This window comes from Mauremys mutica, chromosome 6 (genome assembly GCF_020497125.1).
Source record: "Mauremys mutica isolate MM-2020 ecotype Southern chromosome 6, ASM2049712v1, whole genome shotgun sequence".
In the NCBI taxonomy this organism is placed as follows: domain Eukaryota; kingdom Metazoa; phylum Chordata; order Testudines; family Geoemydidae; genus Mauremys; species Mauremys mutica.
The window spans coordinates 23,190,784-23,208,211 of record NC_059077.1 but is presented as its reverse complement, the minus strand read 5'-3'; the positions used below and the strand labels follow the sequence as shown (position 1 = coordinate 23,208,211).

At 42.0% G+C, this 17,428-nt stretch overlaps 1 protein-coding gene across 5 annotated transcripts in view; it reads right to left on the bottom strand.

Moving 5' to 3' along the window:
- The window catches only part of RAI14 (retinoic acid induced 14), a 129,595-nt gene that overhangs the window by 101,415 nt on the left and 10,752 nt on the right, over positions 1–17,428 (bottom strand). For all 5 annotated transcript variants that reach the window (XM_045021695.1, XM_045021699.1, XM_045021698.1 and 2 more), the window contains exon 2: positions 14,450–14,528. In XM_045021695.1, coding sequence (XP_044877630.1) covers positions 14,450–14,485 — 36 coding nt within the window. In that variant the 5' untranslated portion in view covers positions 14,486–14,528. The remainder of the gene's footprint in view (positions 1–14,449; positions 14,529–17,428) is intronic.

Genomic DNA, 17,428 nt, shown 5'->3' with positions numbered 1-17,428 from the left:
ACAGCCTTTCTGAAGCGACCATGAAAGGCAAAACACATGTAGGAGGGTCGGCTCAGACCCTTCTGCCACCACAAGAGCAATTATAGAAAGCTTGACCCCCAGTCCCTAAACACAAAGATTGTAAATATCATTTTAAAAGTTAACCATTTAAACTATTAGAATTATATCGTTTAAAACAGTTAACCGATTAAAGGGAGAGGGAGGGGCTGGCATTGCTTTGGCCAGCGAGATGGGGCCTAGGGTCGGCTGGTGGACCAAGTGCTGGCGCGGCGGGGTCCGGGTGCAGTGGGGCTGGGGCAGGCATGGCCGTCGGGGAGTGCCGGGGGGCACAGCCGGGTGTTAACAGTTAAAGTCAGTTAACCGGTAAGCCTAATGCTTACCAGTTAACGTTTAACATCCCTACTAAACACAAAGAAATTAATTTAACTGACACCCCCCCTCCCGCTTATCACAAAAGCATTTAAGAATTAACCTTTAAAAACAAATATATTGTTAGAAATCTAACAACTTCTAGATAACGGTCTCCCAGACCCCCACACCACCATTGCCTCTCTTATTTACCTGTCTATTTTCAGAACTGTAATTCAGAAGCTGTTTGCAACACAATGTATTTCACAATATTGTCTACCACCATTAAGTGCTGCATTTTGGTCTGTTTCCCTGTGCGGCATGAATTGTACATCTGATAACTGCATGTTAGGACAAAGATGCTGAAATGTTCCTGTATTTCCAATTTAAGAGGGATGGTGCATTGTCAGTAATGAAGAAAGCAAGCCATAAAAAGAGCCACAAAGCTCAATAACCACCCAACTCACCCATTCAACCGCAATGGGTTTCTCTGCAACATGCAGTTCCATTCCATAACTGGGGTGAATTCTAGGCCAGATGAAGTCAATGCAAGTGTTAGCACTGACTTCATGGGGCCAATGTGTCACTCATGGTGGGTGACCCAAAGCCCAGTGGAGTCAATGGTTGAGTTTTTCCACGGACTTCAAAGGACCCTGAATCAGGCCTCTTGGTGAGCAGGCAGGCTACCAAAGAATCCTAAGAGGTTTCAATACTTCATCTGCTCCCTTACTGAGAGTAGATGAGTAAGAAGCAGCAACCACATGCAACCAGAAAAAGCTGATATGTTCAAATGCCAACCTATCTGCCCTAATGGGGTCATTTCCAAAATTGTGTAAATTCCTTTGCCTCTATCATAGCATCTGCACAGTTCAGGTTGTGAACAGTGTAGTTACTCTGTAATGGTTACATGCAGTAAAGGGCAATACTTTGTGAATAAAACTACTCAGATGTTTCCAGAGCCATAGGCACTGCTCAAGTTTCAAATGATGTTTTACTAGTTGCACTGCAATACCACCCAATGGTCCCAAATCAGGATCAGGTTCCATCATGTTATGTGCTGTACAGACGTAAAGGAAACCAGTCCCTACCTCGGAGAGCTAACAATCAAATTTAAGACACAAACTGAACACAACAAACAAAAGTAGGGAAGGGAGAAAAGGACTTTTAATAAGATCACATAGGCTAGCTAAATACACAAGCATCTGGGCTGAGAGATCCCAGTATGGCAGCATGTGCAGGAAGATTGTCTTGCTGCTGCCGCCCTGTTCCTATAGTTAGGATAGAGGATTTCATTCATTGGGGATTTCACCATTTCGAAATCCACTCATTTTTAATTGAAGACTAATTAAAAAAAAGATACAAAATATTTAATGAGCTAATTTGTAGAAAGCGTCACACTGAGATGCATAAATCGTAAAGAGCTGATATGGACATTTAGTCTCAGGAAAAGCATACCTGAAGACTATTCAGAAAGTTAAGCTAATAACAGAATAAGATGGCCAACTTGCTTTCCAACAGCTATTTTATACCTATACTGTACTCCATGATCTACATTGGTTACAAGTTTGCTTCTGCAGACAATTCAAGATATTGACCCTTCTATGGTTGGGTTGTGGTGATATTTTTAGTTGGGTTTACAAATAAATTAGATTGACATTAACTTCTGTGACAGACCCAAACCAGTGGGGTACAGGAGTCTGGTAGAGGGCAAATATACTGGTCACTGGATGAGTAGTTTTCTGTTCCCTGAGTGACCAGAGCAGGGGCTGCACTAGAGTAATCAGGAACCTGCTAGAACCAATTAAGGCAGACAGGCTGATTAGAACACCTGCAGCCAATCAAGGCAGGCTAATCAGAGCACCTGGGTTTAAAAAGGAGCTCACTCCAGTCAGGCGGGGGGAGCCAGAGGAGAGGAAGTGCGTGTGAGGAGCTGGGAGCAAGAGGCACAAGGAGCTGAGAGTGGGCTGCTGGAGGACTAAGGAGTACGAGCATTATCAGAAACCAGGAGGAAGGTCCTGTGGTGAGGATAAAGAAGGTGTTTGGAGGAGGCCATGGGGAAGTAGCCCAGGGAGTTGTAGCTGTCATGCAGCTGTTACAAGAGGCACTATAGACAGCTGCAATCCACAGGGCCCTGGGCTGGAACCCAGAGTAGAGGGCAGGCCCGGGTTCCCCCCAAACCTCCCAACTCCTGATCAGACACAGGAGGAGTTGACCCAGACTGTGGGGAAGATCACTGAGGTGAGCAAATCTGCCAATAAGCGCAGGTCCCACCAAGGTAGAGGAGGAACTTTGTCACACTTCTCATTAAAAAGCTGTGTTTTGGAATCTTACAGATCCCAAGATTTATATGGAAAACCAGTGACCTCTTTGGTAATAAATGACTTTAGTCTATTTTGCTTACACCATTTCATCCTTTATGTTTATATATACAGTGATCTAACAGCAGTACAAGTGTTACTTTTGTTACAGATCTGTATGAAAAGAAAAAACAAGATGAATAAGGTGGGTTTTTTTTCTTAACCTACCTCACAACCAACACACAAAAGACAGGTTCACCATAAACATCTGTCACTCAGACAGACCTCACATTACCCAACAAATCTGCCTTTTCAACCCTGAAGCCCTCTTGCCCCTTTGAAATAAAGGCAGTTATCCATTATGAAATCAACATAGCAAACTGTTCCCCTCTCCCCCTCCACAGAAGCACTTAGATAGCTCTGGAGATTTGAGGATGCTCTTAGTAATAAAATGTGTCCTGAAATTAAGGTCTGAAAATTCTACTCACCACCAATGAGCATAAAGCATTCCCTGGAGAGCTGGGCTGGGAAGGAGGGTACCTAAACCATCATTTTCTGAAGGGTTTATGCTCTTTAAAAGGGATCTGAGCTATACAATGCAGAAGATATAGCTCAAGAGGTGCAGCTTGTAGGGAGCAGGTAGTAAAACACGGCTTTATGTCATCTCTGTGCCTCCTGAATTCTGGGCTCAGCTGGGAGCTTGCTTGCCTCCCAGTCTAGAGTTACAGCAGCCCCTTGGGGATTAGGGCCTTTGATACTGAAATAAAAATTAATACCTTACCAAACTGGTCAGAGCTCACATTTGAACCTTCTTTGCATGCAAAACAATGGACTTCAGCCTGCATTGTTCCCACACTCCCTAAACTACAGAGGAGGGGAACCCAAACATCTGATAAAATAAGCCACACTTTGTTCTGTAATCAACATCATAGAATCTATTCATAGGAATGCCTTTTGTTCTAAGTACAAACAAAACCTAATCCTCTCCAAAGTGTCTTGGCCAGTTCATGTTATTTCTCAGACGGAACCAGTCACTTTCAAAATAAATCCATTCCTTTATTTCTGCTCTGACAACTTTGTGAGCTGGACAAAACCAAGTTTTTAAAAAACGTTACTGAATAAAAAAAATGACTGGTGCTAAAAGGACATTTCTATTTACAGAAATGATATAATGCATCACAGTAAAAACAGACAACTTGTTTATTACTATAATTTTCAAAAACTTATTTAATATGACATTTAATTCCTTTTAAGGACAACCAAATAAATTGGACATTTATTATAATTTTTTTTGCAATTTTTCCAAACTCATGTCTTTGAGCTTTGTTTTGATTTAAAATTAAGAAGGGACACATGCTCAAAAATCATGTTTTTACATAAATTGGTAAGAAATTTTTGTTAAGGGCTTTTTAATAGTTTATTTAGCATGGGCTAAAAACAGACTGGCTAGTTTCACATCCTGCTTCTTTTGAATCCATCTATTTCTTCAAATTTTGTGCTGCTGCTCATAACAGAGAGACAAAGTGGATATGGTCATATCTTTTACTGGACCAACTTCTGTTGGTGAGAGAGAGAGAGAGAGAAGCTTTCAAGCTTACACAGACCTGAAGAAGAGCTCTGCATAAACTCAAAAGCTTGTCCCTCTCAAAAAAAAGTTGAGTTTATGCAGAGCTCTTCTTCAGATCTGTGTAAGCTTGAAAGCTTCTCTCTCTCGCCAACAGAAGTTGGTGCAATAAAAGATATGACCATACCCATTTTGCTGATATATATATCAGCCACCTTCTCTCTCTAATATCCTGGGACCAACAGAGCTACAACAACACTGCCCATCATTGTAGCATCCATGCACTTTCCATGTAAAATAGACTGACAACAGCTGGGCCCCTTGAGGATTTCATGAAGACTCTAGCTCTTCCCTTTTTCTGATGCATTAGAGCAATAACAATGTTTGGATACCAACATAGTGGGGATGCGAGGGAAGATTTAATCAAACACTAACTTTTCACCAAAACTCTTTAATGAAAATATCTTTATGAATGCACACGCCTCACCACTAGCTAGGGATCCTACCTACTTGACCATTCCCCTTGAAGTTACACTACAATAGCCAAATCAAAGGTTTCAGCCCATTTACAGGGACACAACTGGGTCATAAGCAAATTTTGAAACAGTATTTAACTGCATCAGCTGACTTGGGGCTTGTCCACATGGGAAAAAAGCCCACAGTAGCTGTTGTGCACTAACTACTCTGCACTAATTCCTCATGTGGATGCTCTTACTGAGCTAATGTGCACAAAGACACTTTCGAAGTGTACTAAGCTAAGCGCTTGGCTACACTTGCGAGTTACAGACCAATAAAGGAGCCCCGTGTGCACTAGCTCACTACCCGTCCACACTGGCAAGGCACAGAGTGCTCTGATTCCACAGCTACAGCGCTGCTGGTACTCCACCTCAGCGAGAGGAATAAAGTAGCCAAGGCGCAGCAAACAACACCCAGTGTGCACAAGGTGTTGCGTTACTGCACTCTGATTGGCCTCCGGAAATGTCCCATAATCCCCTTAAGTCAAGTGGCCACTCGTCATTGTTTTGAACTCCTGTAGGAATGCGGAAATGCCCTTTCAAAGCTCCGTTTCTGACAGCCAGCATGCAAGCCATTAGTGTGGAATACTGTGAGTGAGAGAGGCGGGGGGGAGGGGGATGTCTGAACTTACAAGACAGCATGCTGACATGCTCTCAGCACCCCGAAACCCCACTCTCTCCCCCCCCACATACACACAACACACTCCCTGTCACACTACACCTTACCCCTCCCATTTGAAAAGCACATTGCAGTCACTTGCATGCTGAGATAGCTCCCCATAATGCACCACTCTCAATGCCGCTGCAAGTGCCGCAAATGTGGCCACACCAGTGTGCTTGAAGCTGTCAGTGTGGACAGACTGCAGCGCTTTCCCAACTGCCCTCTATGAAGGCCGGTTTAACTCAAAGCGCTCTACATCTGCAAGTGTAGCCATGCCCTAAACCACCTGAGGGCACTCCGAGTGAGTAGTTGAGCAGTGCTTCTCAAAGCCGGTCCGCCGCTTGTTCAGGGAAAGCCCCGGCAGGCCGGGCCGCTTTATTTACCTGCCACATCTGCAGGTTCGGCCAATCGTGGCTCCCACTGGCTGCGGTTCGCCGCTCCAGGCCAATGGGGGGCGGCAGGAAGCAGCGGCCATCACATCCCTCGGCCTACACCACTTCCCGCCGCCCCCATTAGCCTGGAGCGGCGAACCGCGGCCAGTGGGAGCCACGATCGGCTGAACCTGCCGACGCGGCAGGTAAACAGACCGGCCTGGACCGCCAGGGGCTTTCCCTGAACAAGCGGCGGACCGGCTTTGAGAAGCACTGCAGTAGAGTGTCCACATGAGGAGTTAGTGCAGAGTAGTTAAAGTACTTTAAATTCACACCATAGCTTAGTGCTTGTAACTCCCCCATGTAGACAAGCCTTTGGTTATAGTCACACTTTAATATACTGATATTAGCCTGTTCAGTGCTGCGTTTTATCCCCATTATAAATACAACCATATTACAACACAGCTATATTTCCCACTTCTCCCCAACAAGGTCATAAACTTCCAGTAGATCCCCAACTCTGACAGCATATCGAAGTCAAGCTGCAGGCTTGGATAGGAACAAAGCCAGAAATAATTATTCTCCAGCCTACACTATAAATTGGAATAATGTCTTTGAGCACAATTAGGCAGTTACCGGTTTCCCCAACATGTTTGCGTTTGTAGTGTAAGCCAGTTCCTACCCAGAGAGAACTTCCAACGGTCTTGGTTAAACTTCCATTAAAGTCAACACCACTGTAAATCTCTGTCCTTATTAGAGCAAAAAGCAATTAAGATAAAGTTGTATGCAGCCTGTAAGGAAGCAAATAGCTCTCACATGATTCACCACTAAACTCCCCACCCAAAAACACTGAAAATTTTTCCTGTCAAGTCTTAGGAAAGCCTGTCCTGTTCCTCTAAGAGCTTTCTATTTCCCAGACAGTCAGGGTGGCATGGTTATCATTTTAAATGCTGGTATGATTAAACATTATAGTGACATACTCATCTAACCTGCTCCCTCCCACCAGAAAGCTACATGTTTGTGGAGTCTCCACTGGTGGCTCAATGGTAACCAACGCATAGCTGAATGAGTATGCTAGTTTTAGAGGAAGCCCCAAAGAGCCACCATATTTTGAACATCCATCCACCCTGTGTTACCAGTCAGTGATGACACCAGATGGCAGAAGCTGGCATGTGACAGCATCTATAGAAGAGAGAGAGTTCTACACCACAAACTGCAGGAACTTGGAAAACCTACTCACCTGCTTGCCCAGGGAGAGTACAAATTTTTCCAAGGCCAGTGTGCTACACACTCTTTCTATGGAAGGAGTGGGAAAGGCAAGCAGTCTCTAAGCTGCTTTTCTTCTCTCAAGAGGGGAAGAAGCAGCAGAAGCCCCTTCTCTTCTGTGCAAAAGAGTGGCACTTGGTTCTGCTTTTTTAAGAGGAGTAGAGAAGCTGGAGCCATTATTTCTTTTCCTGGAAAAGAGCTGATGTGAAGCTGAGAGCATCCTGCATGACCCAGAGCCAAGTATTAGTTTAGTTGGTGGAGAGGGATTTCAGCATTAACTGGAGAACAGGGTTGAATGAACCCCAGAATCTGTTTATTAGGGAGCCAAAAGTGGGTGGGAGTGCTAAATTCACACTGTCCCATCTTAAATGTACTTAATTCAAAAACATACCTGAAAGAAGTCAAGCTTTGGCACGCATAAATCACAAACACAACTGGGGAGAATGGTCTATTCAGCATTGCTATTTCACTTTTTACCATTACATATTTTTTTACAAGCAAACAAAATACCCACAATTATCTTTAAAGAGACTGGAAATAGAACATGGAGTTGGTGATGTGAGTTATTTCCAAAAATTTTCAGTGTTCGCTTTTAGGCTAATTATAACTTTAAACAGGGGGGAAAAAACACTTTTAAATAGTGTTTAAAAGAGGTTTTTCCTTTTTTTTTAAATTTAATTTGTTCCTGTGCTCCCACAGATTAGCTCCCAGAGAATTTAGGGGACCTTTCAATCTAAGGTGTTTATAAGAAGTCAATTCACAATAGGATCCAGAGCCCTCCAGCAATATTCTATACCAAAGAAATGTTGAACATGAGTATTCATAAAGGCCCACTCAAGTAAAAAAGTGAGTTCTAATAAAAAACTCAACATCTTAATAGTTTAATAGCCGCTATTCTAAAATTGGAAAGTTTTATATTATTGTAAATTACATTACAACATACCAAGCAATCTCATGCCTTTTAAACCTTCAGTACAATGACTCAATATGCTTCAGAATGGAAAGCAGACTCTTTTTAAAAATAAGAATAGCAAGTTTCCCCTCCCCCTATTTTATAACATAAGGAATTGGCACTTCCAAAAACACCAGGAGTTGATGACTGGCATTGGGAAATCCAAGCATTTCTCAGCCATGTTTCTGACAACAGTTCCTTTTTATGTTGAACCACAAGTCCATTTGCAATTTTTTTTAAAGCTACTTTAATATTTTAATTACAAAATGTACAGAGAGCAGGAAACTAAAGGGTGAATTATAACTTTTCTCCCATTCAATAAGATATCTGTCTGAAAATGGTTATCTGAAGTATAACCACCATAGAGAAGTCTCTAGTAATGCCAGAAATAGTCCTCAGAACTTGCAATTATTGCCTATTCTCCATTTCAAACCCAATTTTTATTTACAGAGCAAGGGCAAGAACCGCCTCTGTTGTCAAGACGTTCATGCAACAAGAGATATAACACATTTAATTCCAAATACATACCTAGGTTTTTAGATCATTTATCACCTTGGTATCAAGGGGACAGATTTTCAAAGGTATTTAGGTGCTTAAAAATGCAGATAGGTGCCTCGTAGGATTTTCAAAAGTTCCTATCCAGATCTTTAGGTGCCTAAATACCTTTGAAAATCTAGCCCTAAGTGCTTATCAGCTACAGCAAACATGTAGGATACATGTATTCCCAGCTACAAAAAGAATTCAGATATCACCGATTTTGTGTTTTAGCTAAATTACTACTCAACAGAACTTATTCTCAAGCAGAGCCATTGCTAAGAATTCAAACCATATTGTCAACAGTCTACAAGCAAACAGAGCTTGAAGCTTTCAAGTGGATAGTTGTTCTCCAGACAGAGGTATTTCATATACTGCAGATGCAGATTTTCAGAAGTGTTGGGTTTTGTTTGGTTGGTTTTTTTGGGGGGGGGTAGAGGTGTAAAAGACTCTGGTAGACAAAGGTTTGCTACACTACTTCACGTGACATTACCTAGTAACAGTTAAGATTGTAATCCTTTCAGGTCACCAGCTCCTGAGTACCCGTTGCCAGCAGTGGATTTCGTGCAGGGCAGGTGTTGGAGGGGTGCAGATACAGCCCCTGGCACTAAACAGTTGAGTGTTTTGTTCAGTATGATTTTTATGGTTTTGTCCACAGATCCCCAGCATGCTTACCCACTACTTGATTTCTAAATAGATCATTCTCCCCCACCCAGCCATCTCCCACAAAACATATCCTCATGTAACTAACCTCTATGCTTTGACAATACCCATTCATGGCGGAACAGGCAGTCTCATTCCTCCACTCCAGTTACACATGTCCATCAGGCAATAGTTGCCCCCCCAAGAAGAATTTTTGAATGACCAAGCTAAGAATGCCAAGAGGGAGAGATGTGCATGCACAAAGCCCGAGTAAGAGGGATATATGCAGGTGAAGCACAGAGGAGTTGGGTAGTGCAATCCCAGTTCAGGGTCAGGAGGAGAGGCTGCAGCACAACCCTCCCCATTACCCCGGCCTATAGGTAGGCATGACAGCTGCAAACTCTCCATGACACTGCTGTGGAGCATGACTATTGGATTCATTTAATTATGTATCCTGCAGCTACTCCTTAATTCTGTGCACTCAGAACCAGTCGAAGCAAAATCAGAGATCCCTGTTGTAGAGCACATAGTGTGTGCACACTGGTTCCTTTTCATGCACACGCCACTGGTGAACCACCACTCAACACCCCAGCCGCACCATAATAGTGCGCAGATTTATTCTGGCCTTCTGCACAGGGTGAAGTTACCTAGTATAACAAAGCACCCAGTCTACTCACACTCTTAACAAGGCTTACAGGCTTCGTTTCTTCCCTTCCTGTCTCCTTTCACCCATGCCTGTGACTAGTCTGTCTATTTTGATTTATCCAAGAAGATACAGAGAATACCATATCAGATCGTGAGTAGAAGAGGGGACCAAACTATGGCTAAGGATAGCCCATTTTGTTTATCCCTACCCAGCAAAAGAAAAAAAAGGAATTCTTCTCCTTTATCTCACATGAAAGTACAGTATTCAGCAACTCCTGTTGGCCCTATGAAATTATGCTCTTAAACTAGTTTTCTCACTGTTCAGGGAAGAATACACTTTTTGTCTTGATCTTAGATTAGGGGCTTTTGGGATCTACATTCTGATACTCCTAACAGCCTTCATGGGACTCTGTGGCAACAGCTGCTATATAGCACAGCTTGATAACAGTCAGAAGTGCTAAGGAATCCAGCATCTTATACTTTCTTCCTCTGCTCAGTTGTGCTGAGAGGTGAGAGGGGGTTGCCAAGAGAGGTAGAAAGGGATACCCTGTGTAAACTGCTTTACACCGATGATGGACTGCCTACATTGATATCTAGTAACGTTATGCATGCCACACATGCAGACCTTTGCTCTAGGATGGCAAATCCAGCCAACTACCTAAGAGTGAGAACAAACAGGTTTGTGTGTGCAAGTTACTATGGGTATTCATACATTTAAGGACATCATTCCCAGTCTTCGTGTCCAAACAGATGTCTACCCAAAACTCCAGTTCACTTAGAGTAGTAAAGCTAAGATGGTTACTGATCATAGCATGTTGCCTAAGTTCTAACAGAGATTTCAAAAGAATAAAAACTTCCTTGGCTATGAAACAAGTGGTTTGGGTTTTGTGGCATGACATGCTTACTTAGAAGGTAATTCTGCTAATCAAAAACCTTTGAAGATGACTGGTAAATCAGGCCACTTCGTTCACTCTTCATAATTAAGCCATCACCAGAATTAAATACGATTTCCTACATACTTAGGCTAGGTTTATTTTTTAATTTGTGTCCTTTCCACCTAAATCTGGAATTTCTGATCCAGTTATAGCCCTGTAAAACTTGAGATTTTTGGCAGCTTGATAAAAAGTTAAACATTTTTACATTAGAAGACACTTAAAGTTTTGAATATGAAGAATGGATCTTCTGGACACGTGATTTTTTTCTTGGGATACTAGTACCATGATTGTCCCATCTCAGTCTCAGATTAACAAAACCATAACATCACCACAAAAATCTCTATATACGTTTATATTATTCAGTCTATTCCAAAAGCCCAAATTAAGCATAGCAATCAAACAGGCCTTTTTAGAAAGAGCTTTCCTCTCCCTTCATTTTAGTACGGTCACCAGCAATGTTCACACACAAAGTCAGCACAGCAGTTGCCTGCAATGAATACTACCTTTAGCTCAGACCTTCCCAAGCTGTGGTCCGCGGAGAACTTGGCTGGTCAGATCACACTGACTTTTCCTCCTTATTCACAGCTACAGTACAATCTCAGTGTTATGAACACCTTGGGAATGGAGGTTGTACATAACTCTGAAATGTTCTTAATTCGGAACAAAACATTACTGTTCTTTCAAAAGTTTACAACTGAACATTGACTTAATACAGCTTTGAAACTTTACTATGCAGAAGAAAAATGCTGCTTTCCCTTCATTTTTTTTTCAGTAGTTTATGTTTAACACAGTACTGTATAGTATTTGCCTTTTTCCATTTTTATCTCTGCTGCTGCCTGATAGTGTACTTCCAGTTCCAAATGCAATGTATGGTTGACTGGTCAGTTTGTAACACGTGTTCGTAACTCTGAGATGCTACTGTATTAAACAGCATTAAAAGCCAGCTAATATACACCTCTACTGCAACGTGTCAGAGTATGGGGGAGAAGCAGCCCATGAGACAATCTCTATATTAAAATATTGCACATGCAATGGAACCCCCCCGCTTATATACTTAATGGATTTATGAGGCTTCCAATGCATAAAAGCGAAACTGTTAATTTCATATCTAGGTTCTGTCTACACTGAGGATCTGCCCTGGTTACAGCCACCAGGGCAGCTAAGAGCACACCCTGGAGTAGCCAGGCAAAGTTGCTGTTAAAACACTATTTGCTCCAATCCATTTTACCTTCGTTTCAAGCAAGCTGCACTGATGCTGTAGCTTGTTCACAAAACTCCAAGTTAATTGTTGTATGAACAGATTGTTTAGAGAACTAGCTATGGTAAAGGACCACTGTATGCCATTTATTTCAAAGCAGCATGTTATTTTCAAAAGAAAAAAAAACTAAGCATAAATACACTGAAATCACAGATTATTTAATGTTGGAATATGAAAGATTTCTAATACGGACTCAGTCTTTCAGGTCAGAAAGGACCATCATAATCTTCTAGTCTGACCTCCTGCACTTTGCAGGCCACAGAACCTCGCTCACCCACTCTTGCAAATAGACCCCTAACCTCTGGCTGAGTAACTGAAGTCCTCAAATCATGATTTAAGGACTTCAAGTTACAGAGAATTCACCATTTACACTAGTTTAAACCTGCAAGTGATCCTGCCCTATACTGCAGAGGAAGGCAAAATAAAAACCCTAGGGTCTCTTGCAATCTGACCTGGGGGAAAAATTCCTTCCCATCCCCAAATACGGTGATCAGTTAGACCCTGATCATGCGGGCAAGACCCACCAGCCAAACACCTGGAAAAGAATTTTCTGTAGTAACTCAGAGCCCTCTCCATCTAGTGTCCCGTCACCAGCCGTTGGAAATATTTGCTGCTAGCAGTCACAGATCAGCTACATGCCATTGTGGGCAGTCTCATCATACCATCCTCTTCATAAACTTAGCACGGTCAGTCTCAAAGCCAGTTTTTTGCCCACAATGCTCCCCTTGGAAGGCTGTTCCAGAACTTCACTCCTCTGATGGTTAGAAATCCATCTAATTTCAAGCCTAAACTTGTTGATGGCCAGTTTATATCCATTTGTTCTTGTGTCCACATGGGCACTTAACTCACTCCTCTGTTTCCCTAGTATTAATAGAGAGTAATCGTATCTCCCCTTCTTTGGTTAGGCTAAACAAGCTTTGAGTCTCCTCTCATAAGGTAGGTTTTTCCATTCCTCGGATCATCCTAATAGCTCATCTATGCACCTGTTCCAGTTTGAATTCATCGTTCTTAAACATGGGAGGCCAGAATTGCCCACAGTATTCCAGATGAGGTCTCACCAGTGCCTTGTATAATAGTACTAACACTTCCCTATCACTACTGTAAATACCTCACCTGATGCATTTGAGGACTGCATCAGCCTTTTTCCACAGCCGCATCATACTGGTGGCTGGCTCATAGTTATCCTGTGATCAACCAATACACCCAGCTCTTTCTCCTCCTCTGCCACTTCCAACTGATATGCCCCCCTCAGCTCATAGCAAAATTTCTTGTGGTTAGTCCCCAAATGCATGACCTTGCACTGTGCACTATTCAATTTCATCCCATTTCTATTACTCCAGTTTACAAGGTTGTCCAAATTGTCTTGTATGATATTCCAGTCCTCCTCCTCATTGGTATGATCAGTGTTGCTACGTGTTCCACCGAAAAGATGACAGAGGGTCAAACATATGGCATACATGTCAAGAGTCATCTGCGTCACTTTCATTTTATCTGTAAGACAATTCAGTGCTGCCATGCCACAGAGTGTGTGCTACAACACAACTAATAAGACTTCCTACAAGCAAACACATGACAGCTTCATGGACATACATTCCACATGCCACAAAATGCCACAAAAACTTATTGCATCAGAACACAGTGAATAGTAGCCAGCCATACTGAGTGACTGTGTACACAGGTGGCATTCCCACTGCTTCAGAAGAAATCCACACATTGTATGAGGTCAAATTCACCCCTCTCTTGGTAATCTTACTGGTAACTCAAACAAAATATGGAACTCAGCCTAAGGTTTCTCTCCAAGTGCAGCTCCTTCTGGGGTTTGACAAACCCTGGAGGACTTCCCCATCCCTATTTCCCTGTATGAGAGGCAGGTGCAAGCATCTACTCTGACTGGTGGAATTAACTAGCCATGTCTGCTTTATCAGCTCTATGCAAGGCTCCAGAACCCCTGCTAACAGGGTAGCCAACAGGACAGCCGCTTATCCCTATATGGGGTTACAGACCTTGCCACTCTGTTACAGTCTGGATACAGTTTTCTATGTTAAGTGTTCAGATTCCACAGTGATAATAATGGTACAAATGCCTAAATAGAAACATTATTTGATATTAAATCTATTAACAGGGTAAACTAAGCTCCAGGTACAGGATCAAGATTTGTGAAAGGGCCCTATCTGGCAGAAGACTGGTGGACCCCACACGCATGCAGATTTTCACATAAGCCAGTTAATGTCCTAAGAGGCATGTGGCCAATTCTGATTAGCCTGTGTAACTGAGAATTACACTCCAAAACAGAAACAGTTTAGAGACCTACTGTACTCTCCTGTTACATTAGTGTTTGGAAAATGCTTCTGTTCTCTGTAGTTGATTAACCTACAGCCTTATCTAGTTGGGAGTGGGGGATTGTTTCCACAATACAAACTAACAAATATTACTCAGCCAGAGCGAGCCCTGGAGTACTTACATCACTCTTTCTGAACTTTGCTTTCAAGCTCTTCATGTTTATCCCATTCAGCTTTCCAAATCTGAGTTTTTTTCAACACCTAGGCAAAACAGAAAGGAAAATAAGTTTCTAACTAGATACCATGTAGGTTCACTAGGATCCGTATTACATTTAAAAAAATAGATCTTTGACTTAAAAACAAATCAAGAAGTATCGGTTATGTCTTATTGTCCAACATTCTTTAAAATTAACAGCATTTCAGAGTTTCCTGAAGTTTAAGTGGCACAAGCCCAATACTGACTGAATTCCTGCTGAGCAATAGCATGAAACAATCTTTACTTGTTATTCGTAAGTTTGTATTTTATAATACTAGTAATATCTTGCCTAAAGAGGACCACTGACATGCTCATAACAGGTAACATTTGTACGAGCCTCCCGGCTTATTTCAGCGTTATTGTCAAAGCAACCACTTGTAAGGTGGGTAGTGGGAAAGAAACTGGAGGGAAATATGCAAAGTCATTGAATTAAGGTTCTTGCACCCGACCCTGGCACACATTGTGGGATAATGTCAGAAGCATCCTCTATCACTCTCAAATATATGGAGAAGTTCTGTACAAATATCTCCACTAATAGTTTGTGTACACATATGAAAACAAACGTAATGGGAAGAGACTAGCTATTGGGAGAAAGATTAACAGACTCCTGGAATGAACAAAGTCATCTAAGTAACAAAATTCCAACATCTGTTGACAACTTACAAAATATGTTTGTGTTATGTTTACAGAAATAGTCTGTCCATGTATTTTTGGAGTTTTAGCTGCCATGCAAGCTCCTACTGAAGGAACAATTTAACAGCAAAGAATATTCATATGCACAAACTTCTGTTTCTTTCTAGCAACTTCCCCCTCCAAATTAGAATAAAGAAAAAACATTCCCTATTGAAGTTCAGAGTCTAGTCAAATAAATGAATAGCTATGAATATACTTCCCTCCCCTAATTCCTATAGGTCACCAAGGTTCACTGTATGAAATTTCATGTCATTTTCAGAGACTCTAAACTCCGGTTTGATAAAGAAAAAAAAACACCAACAACATTCTTTCATCACATCGGTTAAGTTAAAGTGCGAATTTATTTTTTGGCAAGCAAGTTAAAATGACCACACTATTGTACAAATTAAGATTTAATCCACACGCGCATGTAGTCTTTCAAAATGGTATCTATAGTTTTATCAACAGTTTCGTTGCAAGAAGGTGGTATATTTGTGGAAAGTCAGGAAAAAACCCAATACCACACACATCATACTACAAACCATCCTTTTGAACTAAGCACAGCTATTGGAAGCTTTTAAATCACCAGAGCTCTCATGAAGATATTTAAACAACAACAACAACAAAACCACATGAATAAGCTTCCCAAAATATCTCACAGACATGCCAAGTAGGTCTGTAGGTGGGCCAATTCCTCTCCTTCCCCCAAAACAAATACCTTTCTGTAGAAAGTTAAAGTAACACCAAATCTAATTAAAGGACTCAGGCATGATTAGGTAGTTGTTCTGCAGGCAGAACATTGACTTACTTGTAATACAAGAACAAGGGGACAGTCAATGAAACTCAAAAAGCAACAAGTGTAAAGAGTGACCTCTCCAGAAGTGGAAAAACAATGGACTTGAGCTCCCCCTCCCTTTTGGGGGGGAGGGGCGGCAGGCGCTTCTTTATGACAGACAGAAGTCCTGAAAGGTTTTTGCAAAAAACACCACGAAACTCATTTTATTTTGCAGGTGCTGTCCAGGCAGGAGGATGCTAAAATGATGGAGAATTAATGAGAGGGTGACATGTCATGAGCCAACCCAGAGAGTAAAAGTCAAGCAATTTTATGAGGAAGGGGTTTTGTATTGTAATGTTTAAGAACTAACAATTTTATTTTTGTCAAATCCATTTAACTTGATTGACTCTGACGAAAGGCAGCCTCTATCAAGATCAAGCAACCTCATCTCTCCAACGAAGGAGGCACCAGCTCACAACGAACAACTGACACTTCCTAAAGGTCCTCCAGCAAAACCAAGGAAGAGCAACCGTGACTTTCCTGGTATTGCTCAGGTAAAAAAACCAAGACTTTCACATGTCAGGCCTTCTTTATACATCAAAGCAGAAAAAAGGGGGTGGAGGGTGGAGGAGATGGCAGAAGCCCAATATTTTAAAAAGTCCTTTGCAGATGATCACTTTTAAAACTGATATAAAGGTGTTATCTTTTATTTAAAAGCCTCTGGAACATATCACCACATGATATCACTAAAGCCAATAGTTTAGCAGGATTTAAGACAGATTAAACACTTATATAAGTAACCAGACTGTTCAATTATTCCTTTAAAATGATTTTAAAAGGACTAAAAACAAATGTTCATGCATCAGGGCAAAGAAATCACCAAGCAGGGATTTAAATAAACACCATGGCCACCCAGAAACAAAACCTTCCCTTATGGGCAGGCTACTATACAATTGTCTGTTACAGGTTTGTTCGGGGTTTTTTCCACCTATATGTGAAGCAGCTGAAGACAGGATGTTATGGAAGACAGGATACCCGACTAGATGGACTAGTGGTGAGATCCTCTATGGGAATTCCTGAGTATACAGCCACTCTGTCTGCAGAACTGGGCCTTATGTAGGACTTATTATACATTCCAATCAGGGCAGGCTCCAGGCACCAGCTAAAGAAGCAGGTTCTTGAGGCAGCCAATACCAAGGGGCGGCACGTCTGGGTCTTTGGCGGCAGGTCCCTCAGTCCCTCTCGGAGAAGGACCTACCGCCGAAGAGTGGAGCGGCGCAACCGCACTGCCGCAGCTCTTTTTTTTTTTTGCTGCTTGGGGCAGCAGAAAACCTGGAGCTGGCCCTGATTCCAATTAGCAGTTGTTTTGCTGAGTGTTGGGGTTTTTTTTGGGGGTGGGGGGGAAGAGCTTCCTGTTGGAGGCCAACATTATAAGTAATTTTTTTCCACAAGATTCAT